We start from the raw sequence: 17,147 nt of genomic DNA, 5'->3' as shown, positions 1-17,147 counted from the left end.
CTGTATCCCACACGTTTTGGAAGTTAAAGTGGTGAATTTCAAGCAAATTAAAGACCAGGGAGATTTTCCAATGCCTTGCAAGGGGCACCTGTTAGGTGGCTGAAAATAAAAAGCGGACATTGAATATATATGCTGCATGATTAAGTTACTGGTTCAATGCCAAGTCACTGCAAAAATAGTCGCCCTGCCTTAGTTGCTGGAGAGGAAGGAACTACAATTTCACCTTGAGGCCAATGGTGACGTTCGTGGTTACGAGAGCTGGATGTCGATGAAGTTGCTCCATAATAATAACCTAATTGGGGGGGTTTTGCCCCTTCCCAATTTCGTGGTATCCAATTGTTAGTAGCTACTATCTTGTCTCATCACTATGGGCTCGGGAGAGATTAAGGTTAAAAGTCCTCCGATAGACCTTATTGAAAAGCCATCTTTTAGAATCATACAATGAAGAGATGTGCTATTAAGTAGATTTAATCATGGCTGCTTATTTCACAACGCTGGACTTGAATTTGACCAAGATGAATCCCAAATGAGTCAGATTTCTTGTATTCTGTGTCCCCTTGAAATGAGAATATTCAAGGCTTTTCCACTCAGACCCCAATGCGTTTTGATCAAGTGATAAGCTGGGACGCGCAATCAAATACATTGAGATTCAGTACTACTTGTGGCAGTGTACTTGCAGCCCAGCGGGACTAGACCACAACAGTTCCTATTCAAGAATGGTTTGAGTTCTGGAGATGGCTAAAAACTGCTGGAGTCACGGGTAAATGCAGCTCATTCAAAAAGTTGTCTGTTACTACAGCTAAACAATACAATGAGGACAATTATTTTTTGCAATAAACATATTTACTCTACATTTCATACATAGGAGAGAGACTTGGAACAGAGTGATTAGGGGTTATTGTTTAAGCTTTTGCCTCGGCCGCCATCATCCTGTCTTTCTGCTTCATCAGACATTTCCTTGAGCTGGCGTAGGCTCCCAGATCCCCATCTACAACAGAGGAAGGACAACAGTTTGACAATGCAATGGAACAGTAGCCTCACAGCCTTAACATTTCTGCATTCCACTGCAGGAAATTCTTCCCTGGAGGTGTCATGAAATGATTAATATTGAAAAACATTCGGGCAGCAGCACTTAAGTTTCGAAATGTTTACTACTGAACACAACTGACACCTGAAGTTATGTTTCACTATATTGGATCACTCTGCGGGGGAGGGATACATCCGAGGTGAGGATTTACAGATTTACTCCCGTGTACACCTGTGTCATGGCTGGGGTCCGCCCCTATATATAGACCCCATGACCGCGACACTTTATTGCTGAGGTTGCGCTGTCACTCCTTTCTCTCAGGTGGGGTGGAGATGCTAAGGATGTGCCGCTGGGAGCTGGTCAGCACAGACTCCTCCCAATTCGGCTGGGGGGGTGTGACTAAGGGCAGGTTGGCCAGCAGCTGTTGGCTACACCCTTGGAGCGGCAGGCCCATCAATACACTAGAGCTGTACTGCTGGCCCTGCAGTCCTTCCTTCCACATCTGAAGGGAAGACATGTCCTGGTGAGAACGGACAACACCACAGTGGTGGCTTACATCAACCATCAGGGTGGACTGAGGTCGCACTGCCCCTCACTTATGGCACGGGAGCTCCTTCTCTGGGCTCCGGGACGCCTAGCGTCTCTACGTGCAGGGCACATACCTGACATCCTGAATGTGGCAGAGGATATGCTCTCAAGGGAGGGCCCACCACCTTGGGACTAGAGCCTACATCCCCAGGTGGTGCAGCACCTGTGGGACAAGTTCGGGAGGGTGCAGGTGGACCCGTTTGCCTCCCTGGACAATGCGCACAGCCCCCTGTGGTACTCCATGTCGGAGCCACCAGGGCCTACGTGCTTGGATGCTCTGGCTCACGATTGGCCAGGGCTGGAGCTTTATTCCCCTGATCCAGGCTGTGCTGGACCGGACCAGGATGGCAGAGCATCATCTGCTTCTGGTGGCCCCATACTGGCCCAGGCGACCCTGGTTCAGCCTTCTGTCCCTGTTGTCTGGGACACCATGGCAACTTCCCAAGACCAGACCTGCTGTCTCAGGCCGGGGGAACTCTTGTGGCATCGGAGGCCGCACCGCCTCAGTCTGTGGGCTTGGCCACTGAACGGCACCAATGGTCCATGTTAAGACTACAAGAGGGTGTAATGAACACCAAGCAGAACGCTAGGGCGCCTGCTATAACCGCGGCATACTAGTTGAGCTGGCGGTTGTTCTGCTCTTGGTGCACTAGTATTGAGGTTGGGCCCAAGTCATGAGGGGGGCACTATGTCCTCCAATACCTACAGTCTCGCTTGGATGAGGGCTTCACAGCTTCTACACTGAGAAGGGTATTTGGCTGCTATATCTGCCTGTCATGTGGGGTGGATGGACAGGTCAGTGGGGCGCCAGCCCTTGGTCTCCAGGTTTATGAAGGGGGTTTGTCCCCTGCGTCCAGCTAGGACCCACTCAATGGCGAGCTGGGATCTGGATGTGGTCTTGGCAGCTTTGGCAAAGCCACCTTTAGAAACGTTGGAGTCTGCCTCCCTGAAACACCTCTCTATGAAGGTGGCTTTCTTGGTAGCGATTACTTCATGAAGAGGGTGGGTGAGCTCCATGCTCTTTCGGTAAGTTCTGAGTGCTACCGGATGGACCCCGGGGGGAGGAGTATACATCTCCGTCCCAACCCTTCATTCCTCCCGAAGGTTCTGTCAGACAGGCATGTGAACATCCCTTTTATCCGGTCTGCTTATGACCCTCCTCTCCGGCATGCTGTGGCTGCCTATGTGGAGCGGACACAGTCAGTGAGAACAGACCAGCTCTTTGTCTGCTATGACGAGAGAGTCCTGGGGGCTGTGCTATCAAAGCGGAGGCTCTCTCACTGGATAGAGGAAACGATTACGACAGCATATCGCCTAGCTGGGATCTGTGGTGGCACGTTCAACACGAGGTGTTGGTGTGTCCTGGGCTCTACTGCGAGGAGTGCCCTCGCTGATATCTGTGCTGCGGCCAGCTGGGCTTCCTCGTGGACCTTTGCTAGGTACTATCGGGTAAATGTGGCACCTCCCTCTGCGGTTGGTTCAGTGGTCCTGGGTGTCGCCTCCCCTTCCGGGGATGGGCCGGGACCCCTCTTCCACAATGACGGCCCCTGCGTCTTGGTCGCACGCTTGGACTTTGCCGCTGGCTGGCCAGGTCCCTCTAGCACTGACTAATCTGGTACACCAAAATATTGGTGTGATCCAATATAGTGAAACATAACGAAGGTTACGTATGTAACCACGGTTATGAGAGCTATATGGATCACTCCAATCTTTTACGGTGCTAGAGGCGCCTCAAATTATGTAGATAACATGTCACGGCCATGGGGTCTATATATAGGGGCGGACCCTAGCCGTTACACAGGTTTACACGGGAGTAAATCTGTAAATTCTCACCTCGGATGTATCCCTCCGCTGCGAAGTGATACCAATATATTGTCGTGATCCATATAGCTCACATAACCGTGGTTACATATGTAACCTTCATTTTCCCAGGTTTGGGTCTGTTGATCTTCTCTCTCTGGCATGAGTTTTTTTCCCCATCAGTATTATTCAGAAATTAAAACATACATCTGCAGACTCAATAACGGGTGCTGTCAGTGGTTGGAGGTTCGAGCGACGCATAGGCCTAGCTGTCATTCTTGCCCCGTAGATGCTTGGAACATGCTATCAACAGTGTTACTGGCATATTTACAACCCTGAATTGTAATTGAGGCATGACTGGAGTGAGTGGTACTTACAGCGTGACTGGTAGGCCTTGGCCACGTCTGCAAACTGCTGCAGCTCCTTGGAACAGTTCTGGTGGTAGCTGGTACCCTCCCTCTGCTGGCAGGCCCTCAGACGCTCCTGGACCACCTTCACAATCTCCTGGTCCACCTTACTGGGCGGGCGGGGAAGGACACACACACAACAGACAGCTGTTAGGGACAAGGGTAGGGTGGTTGTGAATTCACTAAACAGGACAAGCCGATGAATGGTTAAAAGCAGTGGGTAACACGGAACCCAAACCGGCTGCGCGCGTGCGCCATCATGCACAAATGTATTTTGTCCCCCCCACACCAAATGCAGGTTAAAATACCAAAACAAACTCTGAACCAATTATATTAATTTGGGGACAGGTCGAAAAGCATTAAACATTTATGGAAATTTAGCTAGTTAGCTTGCACTTGCTAGCTAATTTGTCCTATTTAGCTAGCTTGCTGTTGCTAGCTAATTTGTCCTGGGATATAAACATTGAGTTGTTATTTTGTCTGAAATGCACAAGGTCCTCTACTCCGCCAATTAATCCACACATAAAACGGTCAACCAAATAGTTTCTAATCATCTCTCTTCCTTCCAGGCCTTTTCTTCTCTTGACTTTATATTGCAATTGGCAACTTTCATAAATTAGGTGCAAGACCTCGTTCATCTTTCAGTCACCCACGTGGGTATAACCAATGATGAGATGGCACATGGGTACCTGCTTCTATAAACCAATGAGGAGATGGGAGAGGCAGGACTTCTGATCTGCGTCAGAACTGAATTTCTATTTTAGCCCTTGGCAAGGCAGACACTTGTTGGCACAATAATTGAATAACATAGATTTCTAAATCTATTTTGCAACGCACGCAACGCGAGTGGTGTAGTCAGCCAGTAACGGTCCTATCATATCTGACCACAGAACATTCATCTCTTGGACAAACTATGTAAGGTCAACTTCCCGGTAACCAATTGATGCGGATTCAGACTTTTCATACAACAGATGTGGAAAGCCTTTCGTTGACTTGCACTTGATTTTTTCCCCCTCTTACTAGCGGACTTTGCTGATAGGTACTTTGAGGGAAAATGACTTAATATGACTGGTTGTCCCACCTAGCCATTTGAAGATGAATGCACTAACTAAGTCGCTCTGGATAAGATGGTCTCCTTTTTTTTTTACAGTATGTCTTGTCATTTAATCCAGTCAATGGGTTTTTCCTCATGATGAGAGTTGGTGTAGAGGGGTATCAAACTTCTGGAGGACCACAGTGTCTGCTGGTTTTCACACGTTCCTTTATGTCAGACTGGAAAACCATGACTATGTACTTAATGACCTTCATTGGGAGGAAAGTAAAGCCAGCAGGAGGAAAGTAAAGAACTGTGGCCCTCGAGCTTGAAAGAGGAATACTTACTGATCTCTCCTCCACTGCATCTCAGCCTCATAGTAACAGGTGTAGTCTCCCTCTGTGCACTCGGTCAGCTCTGGGACACGGCGGAACTTCTGGTGGTAGTAGTTGTACTTGTTGCCAGAGTGGATACCCTCCACAAGTTCTGTTGAGAGATGAGGGGAACATGTCAAAATGTACTTCTTGTTGATCATGTGGTACAAAGTACTTAAGGAGTCCTATTGCTGACTGATTTCACATGAAAGGATTGGTGAAAGCTATGTGGAACTTCCAGTCCAATGTTAGATCAGTGATATTACTGGAAAGAGGTGAAGGATGCATTTCTAGACCCTGAATTACAGTAATATGATATTTAATGAGTAGTATCTAGCTAGTGTCAAGTGCATTGCGCTGCATGCAACATTATGCACTACACCTGAATAAACTAAAACTGCAACACACATAGCTACCGAGCTAGGTAGAAAGCATAACCGCAACACTTGCTAGTTTTGACAGCTAACGCCATCTAGTAAGCTAACTGAAACAATTTCTCTGAACTCCACATCTGTCATTTGAAATCCTCTATCATTATAAATGTTTAATGCCATGGTCTGTCTCCATGTATCTCGCTAGATATCCAACATTAGCTAGTGTTAGCAACCCCACAGATGGGTTAGTTCAAAATAATTGGCAAAACTTTAGCTTAGCTAGCTAGCTCACCTCTGAATGTGGTGACAGGGAGGTCCACGGAATAATAGAAGAGTTTAGTCAAAATCAGGGCTGGGTTGGGAAGGGTCGTCTGCTTGTCCACGATGGGAGTCTGGCGGGGAGGCTCTGGATACGCATCTTTATCATAGTCCGATGGCATTTTGCTGTCTTTTGTTAAAGAAAAAAAATAAACTTCAATTCGACCTCTTCTACGCTTCTGCGCATGCGTATGAGGAACAACATGGCGTTGGAGGTCAGAAGTAAGTATAAAATGTAATATGGTGAACATAAATACAATTTCAGTAAGATTAACAAAAAACGATTTGTACATTTTATTTACACCCTTTATCTCGAATATTACATTTACATTTCTTTCATTTTTCAAGCAGAGGTCGAAGGTAAAAGTTCAGCGCAGAGAAAATGTGTGGTCAGAGAGGAAGAGGCGACCCTGAACCCAAATATGTCCAAAACAAGACCAATACGTTTCTGTGGGTTTGTTTTGGACCTAAACTTGGCGCCTGCCTTCCCGCCTTTGGGATCTCGTCATTATATACTGATCTCTGGTGTGTTCTAATTCAATGAACTTCCAGTCCACAAGGTGGCATAAAACATCAAATTACGAAAAAACGTTCAGAAAGTCATCAGTGTGCGCAAATCTAGTTGAGTCTGGTGAGCTGAAGAGGATGAGTTGTTACAGTAAGTTGTATTAATGAAACTGTTAATGATAAGCGTTACGATTATCAAATTGAGGTATTTTCCCGCGACTAGATCAGGTAGTTAGTTAGCTATCTAAAGTAGTAAAGAGTTCGACTAAAACAATGGAAATGCCATGAAAACGCTACGCATGTGCCACGTGGGGGTGATAATTTCAGCTAGATCCAGAATCTCCTCGTTGCCGCCAATTAGCCTATATTAAGACTTTTTGTGTATTTGACACTCATGTTTGGGTAAAAATGGGAGTAATACTTGTATGGATGTCAACCGCAAAGCTTGTTCATGTCATCGTCACCAAAAAAAACTATTTCTATATGACTAACGTTGCTACCAGTTTCCAAGAACTGGGGTTAGCATTTAGCCGAATTATTTTCTAACCCAGAGAAGGAGAACTTTAAATATTATGCAGTGAAAATAGTCAAGTATATCAGACCCGGATTTTAGTTACCACCTTGTGGTCCTGTTGGAACACACAAATTATGACGGATTTGACCAATATCCACTTTGGATCAGATTTTGAATTGGGGCCAAAGAATGTGTCCTTTGTTCTGTCCCACACGTTTTGCGTGCTATTAATATTTTTACTGCATGTAGCTAGCGCATTCCTTAGATCTGTTTTATTGTACTCTACGGTGACCGACCGTTCTGTCTCAAAATTGGTAAATAGTTGTCAGGAAAACAATTGCATTATGAAGTCATTTAGAGGTTTGAATAGCTATTGTTATTATCCTATATTTTTTTTTTTTTTTAGTTTAAAAACAATCCCGTGTTTTGCGCTGGGGAAACATGGCATGTTTATTAGCTCGTAAAAGTTACTAATAAATACCCTTGAACCTTGTCATTCAATCTTCATAAGAGCCTTTAAGCCTACATATACTAAGTCCTCCTCCCAAACATGTTATGAATTGGTACAGTAACAGTAGATAAACAGTAGATGTCTCTCTCTCCCCACAGATGTCTGCAGCCAGTTGTCTGGGCACCCCACCACATGACCCACCATGAGCCAGTGCTGGCAGCCCTGGTCTTGTTTGAAAATGAATACGGCTCCTTAACTGGGCCAGCCACCAAATTAGAGCCCTTGCACAGAGTAACATCTTGAGTATGACTCTGACATCAGCACTTGTTCCTATCTCTTTCTGTCCCTTGCCTGGACGGCACACACAGACATGGTCAGTGGTCCGGCTGTCTTTTCTATATTTCTAACCTGAAGGGCACCTTGGGGTCTACTAACTTCGGTCAGGGGCTCTGTTTGTGTGTTTATGTGTGTATGTTTTGATTTTAAGTTTCTGGTGTGTTTTGTTGAGTATTAAGACAACTTGTTGAACACGTTGCATGCTCACTGTTCTTTCTCAGTATGCCATGTGCAAGAGGGCAATGGCGTTGTGCTTTTTGCACATGGCCTCAACATCGGTAATATCCTCATTTCTTTGGACTTTTGGCTGTTTCTCGGCTACCTCAGAATCATCTGCAGTCACAATGACTTTTTAGAGACGTTTTCTTTGAGTTTCTCAACTATTAATTTGTAATGAATGCTGTATCGGAAATATTTCCCATTAGTTGTGCTACTAACTTGGTTTGAATAATGAAGGATTTGTTTCATGTGGACAGAAATGAATCTATTGACCTCAAGGCAACACCTTTTCCCCAGGTTTTAGTCTCTTTCAAATCTCCGACATGCACAGAAATGTACAACGCTTGCATTGGTCCATTTGCAAGAATATTCTTAATTTTTTTGCTGTCACAGAAATGCACTAGTCTGTTCAGTCAGCTTATGAAGGCATATTTCTAGTGTGGGTATGTTGATCCCTGTAAAATTAATTTTCCACTATTACTCTGCATGTGTTCTGATGGCAATTATTTATTTATTTATTTTACCTTTTTATTTAACTAGGCAAGTCAGTTAAGAACAAATTCTTATTTTCAATGACGGCCTAGGAACAGTGGGTTAACTGCCTGTTCAGGGGCAGAACGACAGATTTGTACCTTGTCAGCTCGGGGGTTTGAACTTGCAACCTTCCGGTTACTAACGCTCTAAACACTAGGCTACCCTGAATCTTGATCGTCACTAAATTTCTCAAGACCGTCTCTTTGCCTGTATTAGTCTGTGTATAGGCTGTTCAGCACACAGACACTTGTCTTGAGCAGCCGTTACTGAAACTCCGAGGCCGACAGGGCACACAACATGGCCATTCATTCTCAGAATGCAGCCGTTAGGCCTCTTCCTGACACCTGTTCTTGTCACTGAGCTAATCTGGACAAGATGTCTGTCATAAACACGTAGGATGTGTGGGTTACTAACGGTACGAATGGGGAGGAGGTGATTTTGGGGATTCTTCAGGGCTATACCCCCCCCACCCCTGGGAAGGATCTGGTTCTTCAACTTGGTCCCCGAGCATTTCATTTTATTCTGTAGGTAATTCTGAGACACTCCGTTTAGTGTAATGTTTTACATTTCATATGGTAGGTATTCATTTGTTGTCATCACCCATTTCGTGTAATATGTTACAAATTCGGAACATGTGAATTTTAAATTGTGAAACATGATGGGTTAGGAATTCTAGCTAGGTGGCTAAAGTTAGATAGGCAAAGGGTTAAGATATTAGGAATTGGGTTATTTCTATTAACATTTTATTTCACCTTTATTTAGTTATTTATTTAGTTTATTTTAATACAATAGAAAAGTCTATATACAGTGTGTGCAAATGAGGGAAGATTAGGGAGGTAAGGCAATAAATAGGCCGTAGTGAAGTAATTACAATTTAGCAAATAAACACTGAAGTGATAAATGTGCAGAAGATGAATGTGCAAGTAGAGATACTGTGGTGCAAAGGAGCAAAAATATAATATAATATATCAATAGAGTTAGCTAACATGTTAAGTAGTTAAAAAGTTGTTTGAGATTTGTACTCGCCACCTTTGGTTTGCTAGACGTTGGCGTTATACACCTAACCCGACCAACCACCCTACTTTCCTGTTTGTCCTCTGTCTTTATGTAACCAAATGTATGATATTGGAGTGTCCAGGATTTACCTGTAACCAGTCTAGTCTGGGACCAGCCTGTGCTTTGTTTTCTATGTTATTGATAAGTTATTCGTTTATATTGTACTTGTTTTCACTAATCCTTGTATTACTAGTTATAGTTCTGTTTAGAGCCAAGATCTAGTAACCCATGTTTGATACTTCAGAGAAGGGTGATATGAATTCAACTGAAATGTAAAAAATAGACATCAAAATCAACTTTATCAAGGGTAAAGCACAGCAATAACCTGGGGTTTTAGAGCCCTTGAAGCATTATCAGAAGTTAATTGACGTGAACATCTGTTTCGCTCCCTCCCAGTCTCACCGTAAATTCCACGCGCCCCGCCATGGGCACATGGGCTTCCTGCCCTGCAAGCGCAGCAAGAAGCACCGGGGGAAGCCCCGCAGCTGGCCCCAGGACGACCCCAGCCAGCCCGTCCACCTCACCGCCTTCATGGGCTACAAGGCCGGCATGACCCACATCCTGCGTGAGGTGCACCGCACTGGCCTGAGTATGTACAGTCTGCCTTACAGCGTGGGATGATGTAAGATTTGGATAGAACAATGTATATGTGAACCAGGAGTAAGAGCCATGAGAGAATTAGACCTGGTCCCAGATCTGTTTGTCCTGTCTAGACAAGGATGTCTGAGAAGACGCTGTATGATATTTAAATTTCTGAATAATGGTGATGGAATCAAACCGCTGATGCCAGAGAGAGAACATGTGGCATTGACCATAGAGCCCAGCTCTGTTTTCAACCCTAGTCTTTCTCTCTTCTGCTCTGACATTGATATGACACTTTGTCGTTCCTCCTGTAGGCTACACACAGGCCATTTGTCTTTATCATTTTTGTGGCGACTGACACACATCTCCTCTCCCAACAGAGCAAGCCAAACGTGAGTCTGTGGAGGCGGTCACTATCATCGAGACTCCGCCTGTGATGGTGGTGGGGGTTGTTGGGTACATCGACACAGTCCGTGGCCTGAGGTCCTTCAAGACCATCTTCGCCGAGCACCTCAGTGATGAGTGCAAGCGCAGATTCTACAAAAGCTGGTGGGGCACATTGAAGTATAGACTGTGACTGACCTCTGTGCAGATGATGTTTGATGTTTTAATTTCTGAATAATAGTGTTGAAATCAAACCGCTGATGCCAGAGAAGGAGGGGGAAGTAACATATGATCAAGAGATTATTTTTCAATCTCTACCCTGTATGTAAACTCTTCCAGGTACAAGAGCAAGAAGAAGGCATTCACCAAGTATGCCAAGAAGTGGACAGACGAGAGTGGCAAGAAGCAGCTGGAGAAGGACTTTAATAACATGAAGAAATACTGCACATCCATCCGGGTCCTCATCCACACTCAGGTACATAGAACCCTCTTATCAATCATGTGATCCAACAGAAATCCTCCACTCCTATCCTCAGTGAGTTTCTATTGGCTTGTGGTAAGTGACAGCTGGTGGTATCCCTGGGGTTCTTCTGTCTCCACCCCAAGGACCTCCCTTCAGAACGGGCACGGCTGTCTGAGTTATAGCCTACCCAGCTCCTACCAGTCACATGGCAACTGAAAGGGGGGGAAAAAACCTTCCCTAATCTCAAGTCCCCCGTTGCAAACAAATGTCTTCTCTCTCTCGCACGCACACATGCAGAGGAGTACTAGAGTATGGAGTTTCAAATGACAGTTTAAAAATACTCCTGTGAGGAGCAGTACCTCGACTGCACTTGAGGAAAGTTTGTTGGCAACAAACATTACTCAATGTTACTGATAGAATTCAGGGTATTGTGTCTGTTTGTTGAAGCAGAGATATGATTACTGTAAGATGTGGGGATACAGCAATGTGAATCATGTCTCCAGTGAGAGTATTCCCCTGGTTCCAGATCTGTTCTAGCGGTCTTGATAATTCTTATGGTCGGTGTCACATTTGGCAGATGTTTTTTCTCTTTCTGCAGATGATGTATAATGTTTTAATTTCTGAATAATAGTGAAGGAATCAAACCACTGATGCCAGAGAGAAAAACATGACCATATGAGTCAGGGCCGCACAAATAGACAAGGCTATCGGAGACCTGACTGATGACTCACAGGACTGTAGGGTGAAGTTGCCTCTACACCAGAGGTGTCAAACATACAGCCCGCGGGTGTATAGATAGATAAAAAAAATAATGTATATATCATTTTAAATTTGTGTGTGTCGGAAAACAAACTTTAAAATGACTAAAACCAAATCTAAACTGTAGAAATAATAGACCTACATTCATAGTTTCTTGGAATTGAGTGAGCATTGGAGGGGGTGGATAGAGGATGCATTTTTGCAAATTGGTGGCAAGTAAATATTTGATAAAATTCAGTGCGGCCTTCCGGGTGTCGTTGTAGACCGACTGCGGCTCCCGGGGCAAAATGAGTTTGACAACCCTGCCCTAGGCGCTGATCTTGACATTTCCCCCAATAATGGGTAGGATTGGGGAAAGGGAGGCTAATCCTGGATCAGAGACTGAATCCTAAAATAAATCTTATTTAGTCAGTGTGGAAGTGAAGGCACTAAAGTTGTGTGAATCTTGCTGGCTTCTGTACATTTATAATTGTGTCTCTAGATTCGCCTGCTGCCCCTCAAAGCTAAGAAGGCCCATATCATGGAGGTGCAGCTGAACGGCGGCACCATCTCCGAGAAGGTGGACTGGGTCAAGGAGAAGCTGGAGCAGCCCATCCCTGTGTCGTCAGTCTTCTACCAGGACGAGATGATAGACGTCATCGGGGTCACCAAAGGTCATGGGATGAAAGGTAAGAGGTTTTGAGGTACTTGGTCGTCGAGGTAAAAGGGTCACCGTAGAAGATATTCCTAGGCACAGATCTCCCACTCATCCATTTGTTCTGTCTTGCTACCAAATGTGACAATGTCCTCTGTGCAGATGATGTATAATGTTTTAATTTCTGAATAATAGTGAAGGAATCAAACCACTGATGCCAGAGAGAGAGATTTTTGTTGTTGAGAATGACCATATGAGTTGTCACTCAGCCTGGGGATGAGTGTGAGAAATCTATATGGACATTAATGACATGGCAGTACCATTGGTTATAATATCTCCAAAGTTGAGACATGTCTCTAGATATAACAGAATGGCTCAAAGACCCAGAGTTTTTCTACTTGCTCATATAATCTAATTAGTAAAAGATGCATGTCAATGTCTGCTGACTGACGGTATATTACTATTCAGCTATTATATTCTATTGGCTGGTCCTGTGGCGTAACCCATTTCCTACTGGTTTTCCTATTGGTTGTCAGGTGTGACCAGTCGTTGGGGAGTGAAGAAACTGCCCAGGAAGACTCACAAGGGCCTCCGTAAGGTGGCCTGTATCGGAGCCTGGCACCCTTCCCGTGTGGGCTACACCATCGCCCGTGCCGGCCAGAAGGGCTACCACCACCGCACAGAGCTCAACAAGAAGGTCCGCAGCACCAGGGCTCTAGATGAGATGGGCATGTGAAATTCATTAGTTGAGATGGGCATGTGAGATTCATTAGATGAGATGGGCATGTGAGATTCATTAGATGAGATGGGCATGTGAGATTCATGAGATGAGATGGGCATGTGAGATTCATGAGATGAGATGGGCATGTGAGATTCATGAGATAAGATGGGCATGTGAAATTCATTAGATGAGATGGGCATGTGAAATTCATTAGATGAGATGGGCATGTGAAATTCATTAGTTGAGATGGGCATGTGAAATTCATTAGTTGAGAGATGGGCATGTGAGATTCATGAGATGGGCATGTGAGATTCATGAGATGGGCATGTGAGATTCATTAGTGGAGAGATGGGCATGTGAGATTCATTAGTGGAGAGATGGGCATGTGAGATTCATTAGTGGAGAGATGGGCATGTGAGATTCATTAGTGGAGAGATGGGCATGTGAGATTCATTAGTGGAGAGATGGGCATGTGAAATTCATTAGTGGAGAGATGGGCATGTGAAATTCATTAGTGGAGAGATGGGCATGTGAAATTCATTAGTGGAGAGATGGGCATGTGAAATTCATTAGTGGAGAGATGGGCATGGGAAATTCATTAGTGGAGAGATGGGCATGGGAAATTCATTAGTGGAGAGATGGGCATGGGAAATTCATTAGTGGAGAGATGGGCATGGGAAATTCATTAGTGGAGAGATGGGCATGGGAAATTCATTAGTGGAGAGATGGGCATGGGAAATTCATTAGTGGAGAGATGGGCATGGGAAATTCATTAGTGGAGAGATGGGCATGGGACATTCATTAGTGGAGAGATGGGCATGGGAAATTCATTAGTGGAGAGATGGGCATGGGAAATTCATTAGTGGAGAGATGGGCATGGGAAATTCATTAGTGGAGAGATGGGCATGGGAAATTCATTAGTGGAGAGATGGGCATGGGAAATTCATCAGTTGACCAAGTGTTCCTTGAAAAATCGATGTTTTCTCCTCAAAGGGACTGACTACTCTGTAAAATAGTTTTCTTCATATATTATACTTTGTTAATGAACGATCTGTGTGGATGTTTGAGTTGCGTATTCAACTGGAACTAGTTTGGGTTCTGTTGTGACTGTAATTACGTAGAGATACTGTACTGCTTAGACTGTGGTTCACCACCATCATGCTGTTTCAGTGTTTTACTCTGGTCTACAGATCTACCGTATTGGCAAAGGGATCCATGTCCAGGATGGCAAAGTGATCAAGAACAACGCTTCCACTAACTACGACACCACCCAGAAGACTATCACCCCCATGGTAATATAATGTTATTGACATGGTACTGAGCCTGGAAATGATGTGCTATAACATGGTAACCATTCTAATTCTTACTGTTGGTTCAAACTTCTTCGGGATTGTGTCCCGTCCACAGGACTGTTTAGCTAACGTAGGCTAATGTGATTAGTATGAGGTTGTAAGTAACAACATTTCCCAGGACATAGACATCTTATATGGGCAGAAAGCTTACATTCTTAATCTAACTACACTGTCCAATTTACAGTAGCTATTACAGTGAAATAATACCATGCTGTTTGAGGAGAGTGCACAGTTTTGAACTTAAAGTTATTAATAAACAAATTAGGCACATTTGGGCAGTCTTGATACCACATTTTGAACATCAATGGTTCATTGGATCAGCCCAAAACGTTGAAAATACACTGCTGCCATCTAGTGGCCAAAATTGAATTTCCACCTCAGCAGGAACAATACATTATGGCCTTCCTCTTGCATTTCAAAGATGTATTATCTTTTACCAGATCTATTGTGTTATTCTCGTACATTCCTTTCTCATTTCCACAAACGTCAGTGTTTCCTTTCAAATGGTATCAAGAATATGCATATCCTTGCTTCAGGTCCTGAGCTACAGGCAGTTAGATTTGGGTATATAATTTTAGTTGAAGATTTGGGGGTGTGGGTGGGGTGAATCGTTTGGAGGTTTTAATGACGTGATGCATCCTCTCATTTGATCACCAGCTTTGTCTGATGTCACACTGTAAAGCCAAAAGTAGAGGCCTGACATGCAAGATGGGTATATGGCCAGTATTTGCACTATAATCTAGTATGTATTGCAGGTTGTGGCCATTAATGTGGTGTACTACTTGTTTAACCTGTGTAATTATTCATCCATCCTCTCCTGTTGTCTGTCTGTAGGGAGGGTTCCCCCACTATGGTGACGTGAAAAATGACTTCTTGATGCTGAAGGGTTGTGTGATCGGCTGTAAGAAACGTGTCCTCACCCTGAGAAAGGTACAGTGCCCATGTGTTAGTGACAACTACCTCTGTGCAGATGATGTATGATGTTTTAATTTCTGAATAATAGTGAAGGAATCAAACCACTGATGCCAGAGAGGAAAACATGACCATAGGAGTTGGGAATGCAAAAGCATGAGATATATTTGACCTTGTGTTGAACTCTAACCACTTGTGTGTTTATGTGCTTCTCTCTCACAGTCCATGCTAGTGCACACATCACGCAAGTCCAAGGAGACCATCGACCTCAAGTTCATCGACACCACATCCAAGTTTGGCTACGGTCACTTCCAGACCCCCCAGGAGAAGAGGGCCTTCATGGTGGGTACCGGCTGGGTTTGGGCCTGGGTGGAAGGGCCCGCTGGCTGTGGATGGATGTTGGAGTGAGATGAATCATTGTAGAGGGGAGTGGGACTGATGGACAATGTTAGTGATGGAGGAGTGGGACTGACGGACAATGTTAGTGATGGAGGAGTGGGACTGACGGACCATGTTAGTGATGGAGGAGTGGGACTGACGGACAATGTTAGTGATGGAGGAGTGGGACTGACGGACAATGTTAGTGATGGGGGGAGGAGTGGGACTGACGGACAATGTTAGTGATGGGGGGAGGAGTGGGACTGACGGATAATGTTAGTGATGGGGGGAGGAGTGGGACTGACGGACAATGTTAGTGATGGGGGGAGGAGTGGGACTGACGGACAATGTTAGTGATGGAGTGTGGGTAAGTAAAGGAGAAGGCTGTAGGTTTATGTAGGGACAGCGTAGGTTGGGGTGGAGGCGGACACCCTGTATCGAAAGTGACTACGGCATGACTGTTGTCCTAGTCATTGATAATACAGGAATAGTGATGAAAGATTTTCCCGTGTTTGTTGGAATACCTGTTCCTGTCAAACCCTGTATCTTTCGAACATCTTCAACAATCAATGCTTTTAACGTGTTAAAAAGAAAAGATCCGTTTTATTTTGTGTGACCCCCCCCTGGTGTGATCTAATGCTATGACAATTGTGAAATTGGATGTTTATTAGCTGGATTCTGAATAGTGCTCAGAAAAATAAGGTCAAGGGAATTGAGATGTGGAATTAAAGGGATGTGGACTGGAGCATGATGGGGAACGAGGTGGAGTGGTGCTCTCCCTAACGCGTTCCAAATGGCACCCATAGTGCTCTGGTAAAACGTAGTGCACTATATAGGGTGCCATTTGAGACATTACCCTCGTTCTCAGCTGACATGACCCATGTCTGGGTGAACCTGTTGCTTTAATACTGGACTTCTGTTGACCCTGCTGTGACTTTTGACCTACAGGGCCCACTGAAGAAGGACGTGCTGAATAAACTGCCTGTCGAACCCTTGCCAGAGGAGGCTTAGACGTGATGGTGGTCCACCGTTCTAACTAGCTCAGAGAAACAAGTTCTTATAGTAACAGTCTTCTAATAAAACAGTCTTATCTATCCAGGTGGTGTTTGGCTATTCTTTTCAAATAAGCTTCAGCTTAGTTTAGACTGCCTATGTCTCAAATGGCACCCTATTCCCCATATAGTCAACTACTTTTGTTCAGGGCCCAAATGACACCCTATTTCCTGTATAAATATAGAAGGGGCTGCCATTTGGGGGACCAATTTGGATAAGTGACTAATGGTGGCACGGTGATGTATTGGTAAATGAAATTGTTGTGGGGAAGAAGTAACTCTCCCTATACTTTCAATGTATCACCTCTCCCCCCCCCCCCCCCCCCCCCCCCACACACACACACACACACACACACACACACACACACACAA

General features: G+C 44.7%; 2 protein-coding genes and 1 non-coding gene across 3 annotated transcripts; 2 read left to right on the top strand and 1 right to left on the bottom strand.

Annotated features, from left to right (window-relative positions):
* Window positions 1–59: 59 nt before the first annotated feature.
* Window positions 60–6,126, bottom strand: LOC116359981 (NADH dehydrogenase [ubiquinone] 1 beta subcomplex subunit 10). The gene is made up of 4 exons (XM_031814269.1): window positions 5,896–6,126; window positions 5,203–5,341; window positions 3,793–3,932; window positions 60–988 (listed from the first exon to the last, which is right to left on the bottom strand). Exons 1-4 carry the CDS (start codon window positions 6,041–6,043, stop codon window positions 903–905), a joined length of 513 nt encoding a protein of 170 aa, XP_031670129.1. The 5' UTR covers window positions 6,044–6,126; the 3' UTR covers window positions 60–902.
* A 380-nt stretch (window positions 6,127–6,506) lies between these two features.
* LOC109878929 (60S ribosomal protein L3) lies at window positions 6,507–16,821 on the top strand. The gene is made up of 11 exons (XM_031814257.1): window positions 6,507–6,579; window positions 7,552–7,766; window positions 9,935–10,127; window positions 10,501–10,669; window positions 10,844–10,979; window positions 12,208–12,394; window positions 12,897–13,057; window positions 14,272–14,373; window positions 15,268–15,363; window positions 15,568–15,687; window positions 16,672–16,821. The coding sequence occupies exons 2-11, from the start codon at window positions 7,764–7,766 to the stop codon at window positions 16,732–16,734; spliced, it is 1,230 nt and encodes a 409-aa protein (XP_031670117.1). The 5' UTR covers window positions 6,507–6,579; window positions 7,552–7,763; the 3' UTR covers window positions 16,735–16,821.
* LOC116360033 (small nucleolar RNA SNORA71) lies at window positions 16,154–16,279 on the top strand. The gene has a single exon (XR_004206875.1). It is a non-coding gene; the product is annotated as a small nucleolar RNA SNORA71 (small nucleolar RNA).
* Window positions 16,822–17,147: the final 326 nt, after the last annotated feature.

The sequence above is a fragment of the Oncorhynchus kisutch genome, unplaced genomic scaffold (genome assembly GCF_002021735.2).
Source record: "Oncorhynchus kisutch isolate 150728-3 unplaced genomic scaffold, Okis_V2 Okis06b-Okis10b_hom, whole genome shotgun sequence".
Classification (NCBI taxonomy): domain Eukaryota; kingdom Metazoa; phylum Chordata; class Actinopteri; order Salmoniformes; family Salmonidae; genus Oncorhynchus; species Oncorhynchus kisutch.
This window is presented reverse-complemented; position numbering and strand designations above follow the sequence as displayed.

Bases quoted from the DNA above. Each gene is read 5' to 3' on its own strand.
- LOC116359981 (XM_031814269.1), bottom strand. From the start codon at position 6,043: ATGCCATCGGACTATGATAAAGATGCGTATCCAGAGCCTCCCCGCCAG. The intron at 5,342-5,895 runs GTGAGCTAGCTA...ATCTCTCAACAG, and splicing joins CCCTGTCACCACATTCAGAG to AACTTGTGGAGGGTATCCAC. The intron at 3,933-5,202 runs GTAAGTATTCCT...CCGCCCGCCCAG, and splicing joins ATGCAGTGGAGGAGAGATCA to TAAGGTGGACCAGGAGATTG.
- LOC109878929 (XM_031814257.1), top strand. The intron at 10,128-10,500 runs GTATGTACAGTC...CTCTCCCAACAG, and splicing joins GGTGCACCGCACTGGCCTGA to AGCAAGCCAAACGTGAGTCT. The intron at 15,688-16,671 runs GTGGGTACCGGC...TTTGACCTACAG, and splicing joins AGGAGAAGAGGGCCTTCATG to GGCCCACTGAAGAAGGACGT.